The sequence below is a fragment of the Neomonachus schauinslandi genome, chromosome 8 (genome assembly GCF_002201575.2).
Source record: "Neomonachus schauinslandi chromosome 8, ASM220157v2, whole genome shotgun sequence".
Classification (NCBI taxonomy): domain Eukaryota; kingdom Metazoa; phylum Chordata; class Mammalia; order Carnivora; family Phocidae; genus Neomonachus; species Neomonachus schauinslandi.
In genome coordinates, this window is record NC_058410.1 from 96932013 (window position 1) to 96944739 (window position 12727).

At 35.8% G+C, this 12727-nt stretch overlaps 1 protein-coding gene and 1 pseudogene across 1 annotated transcript in view; one reads left to right on the forward strand and one right to left on the reverse strand.

The window, feature by feature from the left end:
* The window catches only part of LOC110582017 (muscular LMNA interacting protein), a 104549-nt gene that overhangs the window by 37606 nt on the left and 54216 nt on the right, over positions 1-12727 (reverse strand). The window contains exons 6-9 of the mRNA XM_021691939.1: positions 11736-11801; positions 11569-11652; positions 11393-11452; positions 794-838 (exon numbers count right to left, since the gene is read on the reverse strand). Of these exons, the coding sequence (XP_021547614.1) occupies positions 794-838; positions 11393-11452; positions 11569-11652; positions 11736-11801 (255 nt within the window). The remainder of the gene's footprint in view (positions 1-793; positions 839-11392; positions 11453-11568; positions 11653-11735; positions 11802-12727) is intronic.
* LOC123325658 lies at positions 10547-10705 on the forward strand (annotated as a pseudogene).

Consider the following 12727-nt stretch of genomic DNA (forward strand, 5'->3'; position numbering starts at 1 on the left):
CACAAAATATGCAATTAAAAACTATGTATTCTTGATGATGATAATGATGATGATGATGAAAAGAGCATATTAGAAAATATAAGGTATAACCTAAAAGAAATAATTTACTGTTTTGTTTTAAACTAAAAACTAAACACTTGCTTAGGAAAAATCTTGTTTCTATTGAAGCTATTCGATCAGAAGCAGAAGTTGGCCACATGATGGATTATGAGGTGAATAAAGAGTGGAAACAGGGTGGGGCTACGTGTGTGCGCCTAGGACATTCAGAGCCAGCTCCACATAACTAATTGAATCAAGTGTGTGAGTCTGTATCTACACATCTATTAATTTATTTTTGCTCGTAAGTGGAAATTGGTTTATTTGACAATAATTTAAATGAAAAAGAAAGCAACAAACTAGTCAAAACCAGCTAACCTGGCCATCCTGTTGGAAATTGACAAATCTTAATGTTTCAAGTATATGAGTTGATTCCTTTATAATAAGCACAATAAACCTTTACAAAAATGGAAGTGTCATCTAAGCTTTGATAATTAGAAAGACAGAAAGCAGGTATTGAAGTTCCATTTTATTTAGCCGAACTAATCAAACTAGACCTCACTTAAGGAATTTATTCAATAAACTTACCTGACATAATCTGATTTTCCACATCTGGTTGATTCGTACCATCCTACCCCTTTCCACTTATGAAAAATATCAACGAATTCAATTTTAATGACTGTATAATTGAGTTCCCTCCAAAGAATACACATGCACCCATTTAAAAAGCAATATGTATCATTATGAAGGGACTTACATATTTGGTTTCTCGACCAGCTGCTCTCGGAAGAGTTGTAGGCATCTGTATGAATAGAAAAATAATTATACTACTGAAGTAACCACAAAAATAGTGAAAGATTTGACTTCTGGGATAAGTGTTCACCTTTTTTTTGCTATTAAGACTTTCTGACCATTCTGCTCTCTCTTCTATACAAAGCCCCTGTCCCTTTGAAAATTATTTCATTAAACTACATCATTTCATTATTCTTTTCATTGCCATTATCTATCAACTTTCTGGTAAATTTTCCCATATTTACTGATGACATCCATTTGTTGATCATAATGGCCCCTTATGTGATTTTTGCCATTTTCAAAATTCACATGGAATTCTCTATACTCTCACTTTTTTTTTTAAAGATTTTATTTATTTTTCAACAGAGAGAGAGAGACAGCGAGAGAGGGAACACAAGCAAGGGGGAGTGGGGGAGGAAGAAGCAGGCTTCCTGCTGAGCAGGGAGCCCATTGTGGGACTCGATCCCAGGACCCTGGGATCATGACCTGAGCCAAAGGCAGACGCTTAACGACTGAGCCACCCAGGCACCCTATACTCTCACTTCTTTAAGCCACTCATCTCCACAGGTATTTTCATCCATTCCATTTCACTCATCCACTCTCAGGATCATTCCTAGATTTTGCCTTCACAAATAAAATGGGAAATCTGTGACATTTCAATTCTGAGCATCCTACTCTAAGAACTCTATTTCCCATTCACTTCTCAAATGTCCCCAATACAACATTCCTTTAGCATCATTGAGACTTCATAATCAATGAGTTTTACAGTTCAATTGTGGTGTTATTACCTCTTAGTTTACATATATTTCATATTCTTAATTGTTTTAACATCTTAATTTCTCTTGCCTCCCTCTCTCCTTATGACAAACTCACCTTAAAAAAAAAAAGAGAGAAAAGAAAACAACAACCCTGGATGGACCTTATCATCTATTTTCTCTAAACTTGAAAAGCAAAACATTGTGGGGAAACTCTCTCAACCAAGCTAATTGATTTCATTATAAATTAATGGTCATCAACTTCAAATGAGCATTCAATACTGTACTGTAATCCCCTAATTTTTCTCTTGTAGGCCCACTCTCCCACTTTCTGAAATGAGATGGGTTATTTGACTCATTCATCTCCTCAGCAAATACTTACTGTATATCTACTGTGTGCCAGGAACTCTTCTACACCCTTCAGTTTATCACTAAACAAAACTAACAAAGAAAGATGCCCTGTCCTTGGGGAGCTTACATTCTAGCAGGAGAGAATATAAACCATAAAATAATAAATAAGTAAATTACACTGTATGTTGGAAGTAAATCATACCATATATTATACCATATGTTATGCAACAAAAAAGAATACAAATAATTTGAAGACTTCGGTAATATATTCTTTTAGAGAAAATCTTTGCTTCTGCCACATACCTTATTTCTTTTAGACAACCCAGATGTTAAGAAAGTCAAGAGTGCTAAGGCCTTACAATTTCAAATAGGATGGTCAATCTACAGAAGGTGACATTTGGGCTAAGATTTGAAAGTGAGGGAGCTGGACATGTACATATCTAAACAAAGAGCATTTCAACAAGGTGGAACAAATGTAAAGTTCTCAAAGTGGATTTCCACCACTGAGAATGGTTGTTCAAGGACTCAAAGCAATCCTTTCAAAATAAACAAAAAGTTGGGTAAAATATTTAAAACAATATTGACATATTATTTATTAAAAATATCAATGAGCTAATAAGCAAAAAAAGAATTTGGGACCAAGATCAGGAGAAGATGGGAATCCAAAGACATGAGTCAAGCATCTGAGACTGGCTTTTATCCTAAAGATGTTTGCAAACAATGTTGAGTTGCTTGAGAAGCTGATCCAAACTTTTGACTCTCAAACGTGTAGGGAGATAAAAGTCAGAATCCATGACCCACCAAGAATAGACTGAGCCTCAGCCTAAGACTGATCTAGAAGACCTCACATAGTCCTCAGGCTTGCCTCAAATCATTGAAAACAATTGTTTAGAAAAAAATCATCCCCAAACCTTAAATTAAATTAAGTAACCCTTCCTTTCTAATGCTCCTGGTGTCTGACAGAGCAAAGAAAAGGCTCTCTGTGGTAAGATAATATCATCTGAGCCCTCAAATAATTTCTATAAATAAACTTTTGAGTAGAATATCCAACACACAATCAGATTCAGACACACAAAGAGGTAAGACAATGTGAGTGAAAATGAACAACCAAAAAACACGCACAGAGAATCCAGAAATTTGTTTTCTTAGAACCAGACCAAAAACAACCACACTTACACATGCTTTTCCAGAGATAAAAGTTAAGCTTGCAAATTTTTACAAGGAACTAGAAACTATAAAAAGTGATATAACTGATTTGAAAACAGGACAAAATGTGCTGAGGCAAGAACACGACTGGCAGATTCGAGGCACAGCAAGGAAGCAGGTAGAGCAGGGGAGCTGTGCCAGAAGGGCTAGGAGACCAGATCATAGAAGCCCTTCCAGGAGCTTGTAAGGACTCTGGTTTATATCTAAAGGAAATGTGTAAGCACTGCTGGTTTTCAGCCATGGGGGGGGCCATAATCTGACTTATGCTTGAAAAAGGATCTCTCTCTTTGATGTGTTAAAAATGAATCATAGTGAGGCAGGGTCGAGGACAAAAACTATTGCACTATCCAGCAAAACATGAGGATGGCTCAGCAGTACAGAAAGCATGAAATAATCATATTCTACATATATTTTAAATCTACAGCAATAGGGTTTCTAATAGAGATGTAGAATATGAGAGAAAGAGAAGAATAAAACTTGACACAAAAGTATATGGCCTTGTGCAAATGAAAGATAAGAATTGATAGACGGAGATGGGAAGGCAGGATATGAAATAGTGTTTGTGGGAAGAAATCTAGACTTTAATTTTTCAGATATTTATTAGGAACCTAAATGGAAACGGAGAATAGATAATAAGGAGAATGGGATTTGGGGGATAATCCTGGACTAGAGATATAAATTTGAGAGTTGTCAGCATACACCTGCTTTTCAAAATACCAAAGGCGTGAATATAGAGAGGAATGAGAAGCCCAAGGATTGAGTCCAGCCACACTCTAGCATTGGTTTGGGAATAGTTTGGGAAGAAGAGGATGAGCCAGCAAAGGAACCTAAGAAATAATAATGGCAAGTGATGTAGGACAAAAGCTGAGAGAGCATAGTGTCCTGGAAGGCGCCAGAGGAACGTGTGCCAAATAGGAGGGAGTGACAACTATCTCTAATTCTGCAGATATGCCAGCTCTGACCAGGGCTGAGTTTAGAGCAATGGGAACCTGGGAAAGTGGTGTGGGCAGCACAGTGGGGACAAAAATCTGAATGGAAGGGATTCCAAATCTGAATGGAAGGAAGCAGAACACATAATGGTTTTCAACTTTTTCTTTACCAATCTCTTCCCCATCATAAGGTTGCTTTTTAATCTCAGTTAATAATCTTAAACCTTTCTTCACTGAAAGGTGTTAGTAATTGAATAACTAAAAATATGAGTTATACAATTCTTCATTTTCCCTCCATCCACCTACAAACACACTTGCACCATACCTGACATTTCCTCTGTTTTCTGTCCTGTTAGAATGGCAGATATTTCCAGCTTTTAATCAAAGGACACTTACTTGAATTAGACTGTAGGTTCTATGTCCTTCTGAGGGATTTTCATCCTTCAGGAACTCCCTTTCTTTTGTATAATTAGTACCTCCCCTCTAATGAATCTACCCCATGCCATCATGCTCTTGTCATTTTCAGCTTTAAAAAGCAAACCAAAAATTCTTCCTTGATGCTACTTCAGACCCAATTTCCTTCTCCCTTTCACAGCCCAACATTTCCAAGTAGTTGTTTCTGTCTGTTTGTTTTACATACTCTGTCTCTGCTTTCTCACCACATACCACTTTTTAACATCAGAGTTATAAGGACAGCAGAGGTGTAATGTGAGGGAGCAAAATTTGAGGATGGTGAAAAGAAGGATCTCTGAGGATGATATCAAGATGGCCCTTCAGCCTGGCTGGGGGAGAGGGGGACAGTTAAGCATAGGTTTGGACAACTGGACAGTTCTTGATGCCTTCCTTGAGGATGACAATGGAAACAGCTATTTGAAGAGGAGCATGGAGTGCCATAAGCAAAGGTTCAGGGAAGCAAAGATGAGGGACACTGTCACTAGGGTGGGAAGAGAATGGCAAGGGGGGGATGGTTGACGTTATAGATTTCTACAGCCCGACACACAAGTTCTTTCTGTTCTTCATAAAACAAAAACAAAAGACAAAACTCGACAGAATTGGCAAATCCTAGGCACTAGGCTTTCGTGTCTTCCACCTCAGACATCAGGCACACATACAGCCAAGTTAGCCTATATGCTCCAAGAACTTTGAGTTTCCATGGAAAAATAATAAGACATCTGAAAAATGTTAACGCTGTACGAGAAAAACAATGGTGCAGTCATTCCTTTCCTAGGTTTTTACACAAGAGAAACACGTCCATACAAAATCTTGTTTATAAGTGTTCTTAGCAGCTCTATTAGTAATAGCACCTAAGTAGAAATAACCCAATTGTCCATCAGTTGGTGAATAGTTAACATATGGTACAACCATATGACAGAATACTACTCAGCAATGAAAACAAATTAACTATTGATACATGCAAAAACATGGAGGAATCTCAACTGCCTTCTACTATGTATAAACAGCCAGACTCAAAAGACTACATACTGTATAATTCTATTCATATGGCATTCTTGAAAAGGTAAAAGTATAGAAACAAAGAAAAGATCAGTAGCTGTCCAGCACTTGGGTTGGAGGGAGGGACATACTATAAAGGAGCACAAGGGAACTTTTTCATCTGATGGAAGTGTTTTGTACTTCAGACGTGGTAGTGGTTATACAACTGTATTATGCTTTGTGAAAACCCATAGAAGTATACACTGAAAGGGTAAATTTAACAGTGGGTAAACTATACCTCAATAAACATGACTTTATTTTTTTATTATATTAGTCACCATACAGTACATGACTTTAAAAAGGAGAACTGTATCTGACATAATAAATAACATAGAAATTGAAGGACAGAATACATACTGAGCAAATTCTTGAATTGAAATATCAAATCAAGGAATCCCCTTGAAGGAATTAGGAAGCAATAAATAGAAAAAAATATATAAAGATTAAGGCTTATGGAAAACAGAAACAAAAGTGACAAAATCACTTTATAAGAGTCCCAGGAGGAAGAAACATTTGAAAACTAATGACTAAAAGTTATCCTGAATGTGAGGGACAGAAAAGATTGAAGACTTCAAAGGAAAGGTCACAGAGAGTACCAATCCAGACATGTAAGAGAAAAAAAAAAATGCACATTTACATTATAAGAAAAATCAGTCATATTATAGATAAAGATAAAATTCTACAAACCAAGAAACACTCTTTTTAAAATTTTTTTTATTATGTTCAGTTAGCCAACATATAGTACACCATTAGTTTTTGATGTAGTGTTCAATGATTCATTAGTGTAAAAAACCCAGTGCTCATCACAATAAGTGCACTCCTTAATCCCTACCACCTATTTAACCCATCCCCACACCCACCTCCCCTCTGGTAACCATCAGTGTGTTCTCTAGAATTAAGAGTCTGTTCCTCCTGTAATACTGTGTTGTGATGAGCACTGGGTTTTGTATAGAACTATATTGTACACCTAAAACTAATATAACACTAATATATTTAACTATATCAGAATTAAAATAAAAAACTTAATAAAGAAGTAAGAGTTGGACAGCCAAAAAAAAAAAATTCTAAAAGTTTACAGAGCCACACTGTAAATGATCACCCTGTAGCAAAGGAGTAAATATCATGCTGGCAAAATACTTCACAAGTATGTTGTTGGAGAAAAAGAACCTAGGGCGAAAAAGTATGAAGAGATAGGACCTATAATTTTCTGTTCAACAAAACTATAATTTAAATGAAAGAACAAAATAAAGATATTCTCAAAAACATAGGCCACAGAATCAACACAAAACCACCTTGTTGTATATAATTTTCAGCAAGATTCCACCAAGAAAAATAATTAATCCAGAAAAAAGCTATCAGTGTGTGAGAAATCAGGATCTAAACAAAGAAGATATCAAGGAAAATATAACAAAGATATTTCAAGGTTTAAAATTGATAGGAAAATAAACATAATTATAATCTTTAAGAATTTATGTGGAACTAAGAAAAGTAACAAAAATGTAAAATAAAATATTCAAAATTTTTTAAATTTTCAAATCAGTAAATGTCAAAATACTAGAAGGAAAGCAGGAAAGTAAAAAAAAAGAAAAAGACTTAGGATTCCAGATAAACAGATTCTCTAGATTGAATATAAAAGTGATATCCAGAAATACTTTGTCCTGAAAATAATTAGACCAGAGGGCACAAAAAAATTTAAAAAAAAACAACAACTAAGTAACAGAAATTAGTAAAAAAGTAATAAGGAAAGAAAGTAATAGAAAATAGTAACAAAGATAGATCTAAGAAAACATGAATTTAAAATTATATATATTACCTACATGGGGTCACTGTTTTCATACTAGATTAAGAACAACCTCAAGCTCAAAAGGATTATATATGCTAGAAAAGGTTATAAAAATCAAAAAGATGAGAATGAACACCACATACAAGCAATAGCAACACAGGTTCAAAATATGTAAGTCAAACCTAATAAACAGTACTCTAGCTTTATCTTTGTCTTGCTCTCGGCAGCAATTACCACGATTATATTCTCTTAAATACTCTCCTGTAGCTTCCATGTTACCATAGTTCTGATTTTCCTCTTACAATAATGGACATTTCATCTCCTCTGCTGGCTTCTCCTCCACCCCCTTTATTGGACCTGCAATGTTTTGTTCCTTGGAGCTCTCTGTAGGGCACTCACAACATTGATGGCGCATCCTTCCCAGGTCTCTCCTACTAGTTCCAGACACACTAGTTTAAGGCCCCCCAGTACACACTTCAAACTCATCCTGTCCAAAATGAACATAACCCTCTTCCCTCCTCTACATGGTTGTCTATGCTCAAGGCAGAAACCTGGAGTTCATCCATGATTCTTCTCTCCTTGACTATTCACACCCAACCACACAGCAAGCCTAAAATACCTCTCACAAACCCACATGCTTCCCTCTGGCTCCCCTGAGCCCACCCCATCTAGGCATCATCACTGACTGCTCCTCTGACCTCAAGAGCCCCCCACAGGAGCCATCATGATCATTTTCAATGGTTTCATATTATTCCCCCTATATTTTTGTATCTTCCCATTTTCCATGGAATCCAAACTTTACACCATGACAAATATAAGCATACCTTGTTTTATTGTGCGTCACTTTATTGTGCTTTGTAGATAATGTGTTTTTCACAAATTGAAGTTTTGTGGCAACCCTGTGACAAGCAAGTTTATCAGCACATTTTCCAACATTTGCTACTTTGTGTCTCTGCACCATATATTGGTAATTCTTGCAATATTTCAAACTTTTTCATTATTATTATATTTGTTATGATGATCTGTGATCAGTAATCTTTGATGTTACAATTGTAATTGTTTTGGGGTGCCACGAACCATGCCCATATAAGATGGCAAACTTTATCTATAAATGTTGTCTGTGTTCTGACTGTCCCAACAGCTATTCCTCAATCTCTCTCCCTCACCTTGGGTCTCCCTATTCCCTGAGATATAACAAAATTGAAATTAGGTCAGTTAAGAACACTACTCGTAAGTGTTCATGTAAAAGGAAGAGTTGCACATCTCTCACTTTAAATCAAAAGCTAGAAATGATTCAACTTAGTGAGGAAGGCATGTTGAAAGCCAGGATAGGGCCAGAGCTAGGCCTCTCATGCCAAACAGCCAAGTTGTGAATGCACAGGAGAAGTTGTTGCAAGAAATTAAAAGTGCTACTCCGGTGAACATATGAGTGATAAGAAAGAGAAACTGCCTATTGCTGATATGGAGCAAGATTGTGTGATCTGGATAAAAGATCAAAATAGCCACTAACATTCCCTTAAGCCAAAGCCTAATCCAGAGCAAGACCCTAACTCTCTTCAATTCTCTGAAGGCCAAGGGAGGTAAGGAAGCTGCAGAAGAAAAGCTTGAAGCCAGCAGAGGTGGGTTCATGAGGCTTAAGGAAAGAAGCCAATTCCACAACATCAAAGTACAAGGTGAAGCAGCAAGTGCTGATGTAGATGCTGCACCAAATTGTTCAGAAGAGCTAGCTAATTAATGAAGGTGCTACACTAAACAGAAGATTTTAAATGTAGACAAAACAGCCTTACATTAGAAGAAGGTGCCATCTAGGACTTTCATAGCTAGAGAGGAAAAGTCAATGCCTGGCTTCAAAGCTTCCAAGGCGGCTAACTCAGATGTTAGGGGCTAATGCAGCTGGTGATTTTAAGTTGAAGCCAGTGCTCATTGATGATTCTGACAATCCTAGGAATAATCCTTGAGAATTATGCTAAATCTACTTTACCTGTGCTCTATAAACGGAACAAAGCCTAGATGACAGCATGTCTGTTTATAATATGGTTTACTGCCTATCTGAAGCCCACTGTTGAGACCTACTGCTCAGAAAGAAAGATTCCTTTCAAAATATCACTGTTCATTGACAAAACAGCTGGTCACCCAAGAGCCCTGATGGAGATGTACAGCAAGATGAATGTTGTTATGACTGCTATTACAATATCCATTCTGCAGCTCATGGATCAATGAGTACTATTGACTTTCAAGTCTTACTACGTCATTTGCCAACAACATGGGAAGACCTTGAGAATATTACGCTAAGTGAAATAAGTCAGACAGACAAATACCATATGATTTCACATATATGTGGAGTCTAAAAAACAAAACAAACGAGCAAACAAACAAAAGCAGAAAAAACTCATAAATACAGAGAACAAACTGATTGTGGCCAGAGGGGAGGAGGTAAGGGCACTTAATAAATGCTTGTTGAATGAAACAGTTGTCTTAAATTTAGTGACCTAGAAAAATGTATTTTTAATACTATAAGCATTAAATATTTGTTAAATAAATCAATAATATATATTATTATTCACATACTACTACTTAAGTCCTATTCCTATTATAAAATATAAAGTACTTTTTATACGTTCAACAAATAGAATAAAAATATATTTTAAAATTTATACAGCCTCGGAAATCAAACAATATTTCATATTTTTAGATTAAAAGATTTAAAGAATATATAATGAAATAGATAAATATAATAACTACAATTATCTATTTGTAGGTCCTCTCTGCTAAAATATAATTTTTTAATATTGATGATTATTGGTTACTGAGTTCCTGTGTCACTATTAATGAATAATTGTAGTTTTGACAATCCAATCAAAAATTAAGATACTCTTCTAGTTATAAGCAATTCTGTACATTTAAAACCTGCTTTGTATACACAATGTATAACTTTTAAAGGGAACCTGAAGAAAGTGTTTATACTCACTCCAAGAGTGAAAATACAGCTGACCAAAAAACCCTAACAATTATAAAGAAAAAGCCACAACCATTTTGAAAATTTAGTGAGTAGATCTGTATTAAATATTTAAAAAAACAATTTGGAAAAATGTAATATTTTATTCCAACAAATGAAAATGACTATAAGAAGGCAATAAGTAAATACTCAATTACAACAATTAATGACTTAGAAGTATCCTAACAATCTAAAATATCCAGGTTTCATCGCTTCTTGGCCTTTTGGCTAAGATCAAGTGTAGTATTTGTTCTTATCAGTTCAAAATATCCAGGCTTCTTTTTTTTTTTAAAGATTTTATTTATTTATTCATGAGAGACAGAGAGAGAGAGAGAGAGAGAGAGAGGCAGAGGGAGAAGCAGGCTCCCAAGGAGCAGAGAGCCCGATGCGGGACTCGATCCCAGGACCCTGGGATCATGACCTGAGCCGGAGGCAGACGCTTAACCATCTGAGCCACCCAGGCGCCCAAAAATATCCAGGTTTCTATCCCTTTGAGTCAAAGAACAACAAAATAAGCTTAGTCGACCAAAAGGAAAAAAGTTCCGGGAATAATACCTGTATTCAAGCTCTTAGCCTAACGTAACTTCAGTCTACTTCCTTTCCCACTTCTGCAATTCTAAGTGACTGTGAATTACATAAGTACTGAAGCTATGGTATGAGATAAGGATAAGCCACAAATTCTATATGTGGTTCTTAAAATGCTTCTTAAAATGCCAACATATAAGGACAAAGTCTGATAGTCTGGCTTTCAAACTGTTTTGAACTTTTGAACTTGAACTTTGAACCCATAGTTCGTAATAAATTTTACTTTGTAACCCTGTACACACATACTTACATACATACATGTAAACAAATTGAAACCTACATCAACAATGCTACTCACTACTTGTAATAGAGTCTGATATTTTACATTCCTACTATTGTGTTTTTAAGATGCTAGTTGCTATTCAACTAAATTGACGTCCCAATTCACTATGGGGCCTTAACCTGCAGTTTAAAACCATTGATCTAGTCACTCTTATGGTTCAGCAAATTTTATTAAATATATACATACTTTCATTGTGTCAGAACCCAACAATGTCTGTGAGGAACTTGAAGGAGAATCAGAAGAATGCTGGAAAATAAAAAGGAAAAAGAAGGACAAACCTAAGATGCATCATACTCAAACAGAGGAAAATGAAGAGAAGCGAAGCAAATGTTTGAATTGCACATTCTAGTCTAGGGCATTACCATAGACAAGGAATCCTGTAAGACCTTATCAATGGTAGCACAGAGCTCTTCAGTTTGCTGCCTGAGCTGTGCAGGAAAACAAAACTGGAAGAATTGAAACCAGGTACTGAGTTAGCAATGAGTTTCGGGATTTTGTTTCAAAACCATGGGTAATCTGAAGTCATTACCTCCAGAGGTGGGTATAAAGTGTTGTCCTTGAAGACACTTTCAGTCTTGGCTGGTTCATCGAGTGCCTAGTGATAAATGAAATAGTTCTCATGTGAGGCTTTTAGTCAAATATACATGGAGTAGAAAGTCTCTTCAAAGAAAGCCCTGTATCTCAATATTTCAAAACGGAAAAAAAAGAAAGACTTTGAATCACTTGATGATGAGCTATTATTTGGCATGGAGGCATTGCTCACATCTGTCTAGTTTCTCCAATGTAATAAGTATCTCCAATATAAGGTGTTGAAATAAAGAAAGGAAGCTGAGCTTTTTAACATACGTACTGGAACTTGGACACATTATACATCCAGATGACCCTTGTCCCCTTCAAAAAAGTCACTTTGGGAAGCTACACACAGAAATAATGATGTAGCCATTTCTCAAAATACTACAAAAACTATTTTTGAGGAAATGCTTCAGGGCCAGTTTAACAAGAAACATGCACACACAAGAGAGAAACTTGCCTCATTTTTAATCATTTATATGCAAAAAGTTTTGGTGACTTTATTCATCAGACTTGGCCTCAAATGACATCCAACTCTTTTGAAACATATTTTTTACTTATTGTGATATAGTTCAGATATCTACTTCAGATATAGAGTTCAGATAGGGAGAAACTAAGATGGCACTCTGTAGAGTGTAGGTACTCCACTGGGAATAATTAAAGTATTACAGAACAATGGAAGCCAGTGTGTATTCCTCCCTGCTTGCTTTTTCATCTTCCACATGCACCTGAGAATTTTGTGTTTATCATCATGTGTATGTCTTTAATTTTTAAAACATATCAATATATTTATACATCACTAAACAATATATAAGGTTATGCTGTGCAGTTCTTCTAATTTCATGTAAGTACAACATATACTTCTGGAAATTTTTTGTATTTGTTTGCTAGTTTTAAACCACTTTATTATGGTATGGTTGACATACAAAAAGCTGTACCTATTTAACGTAT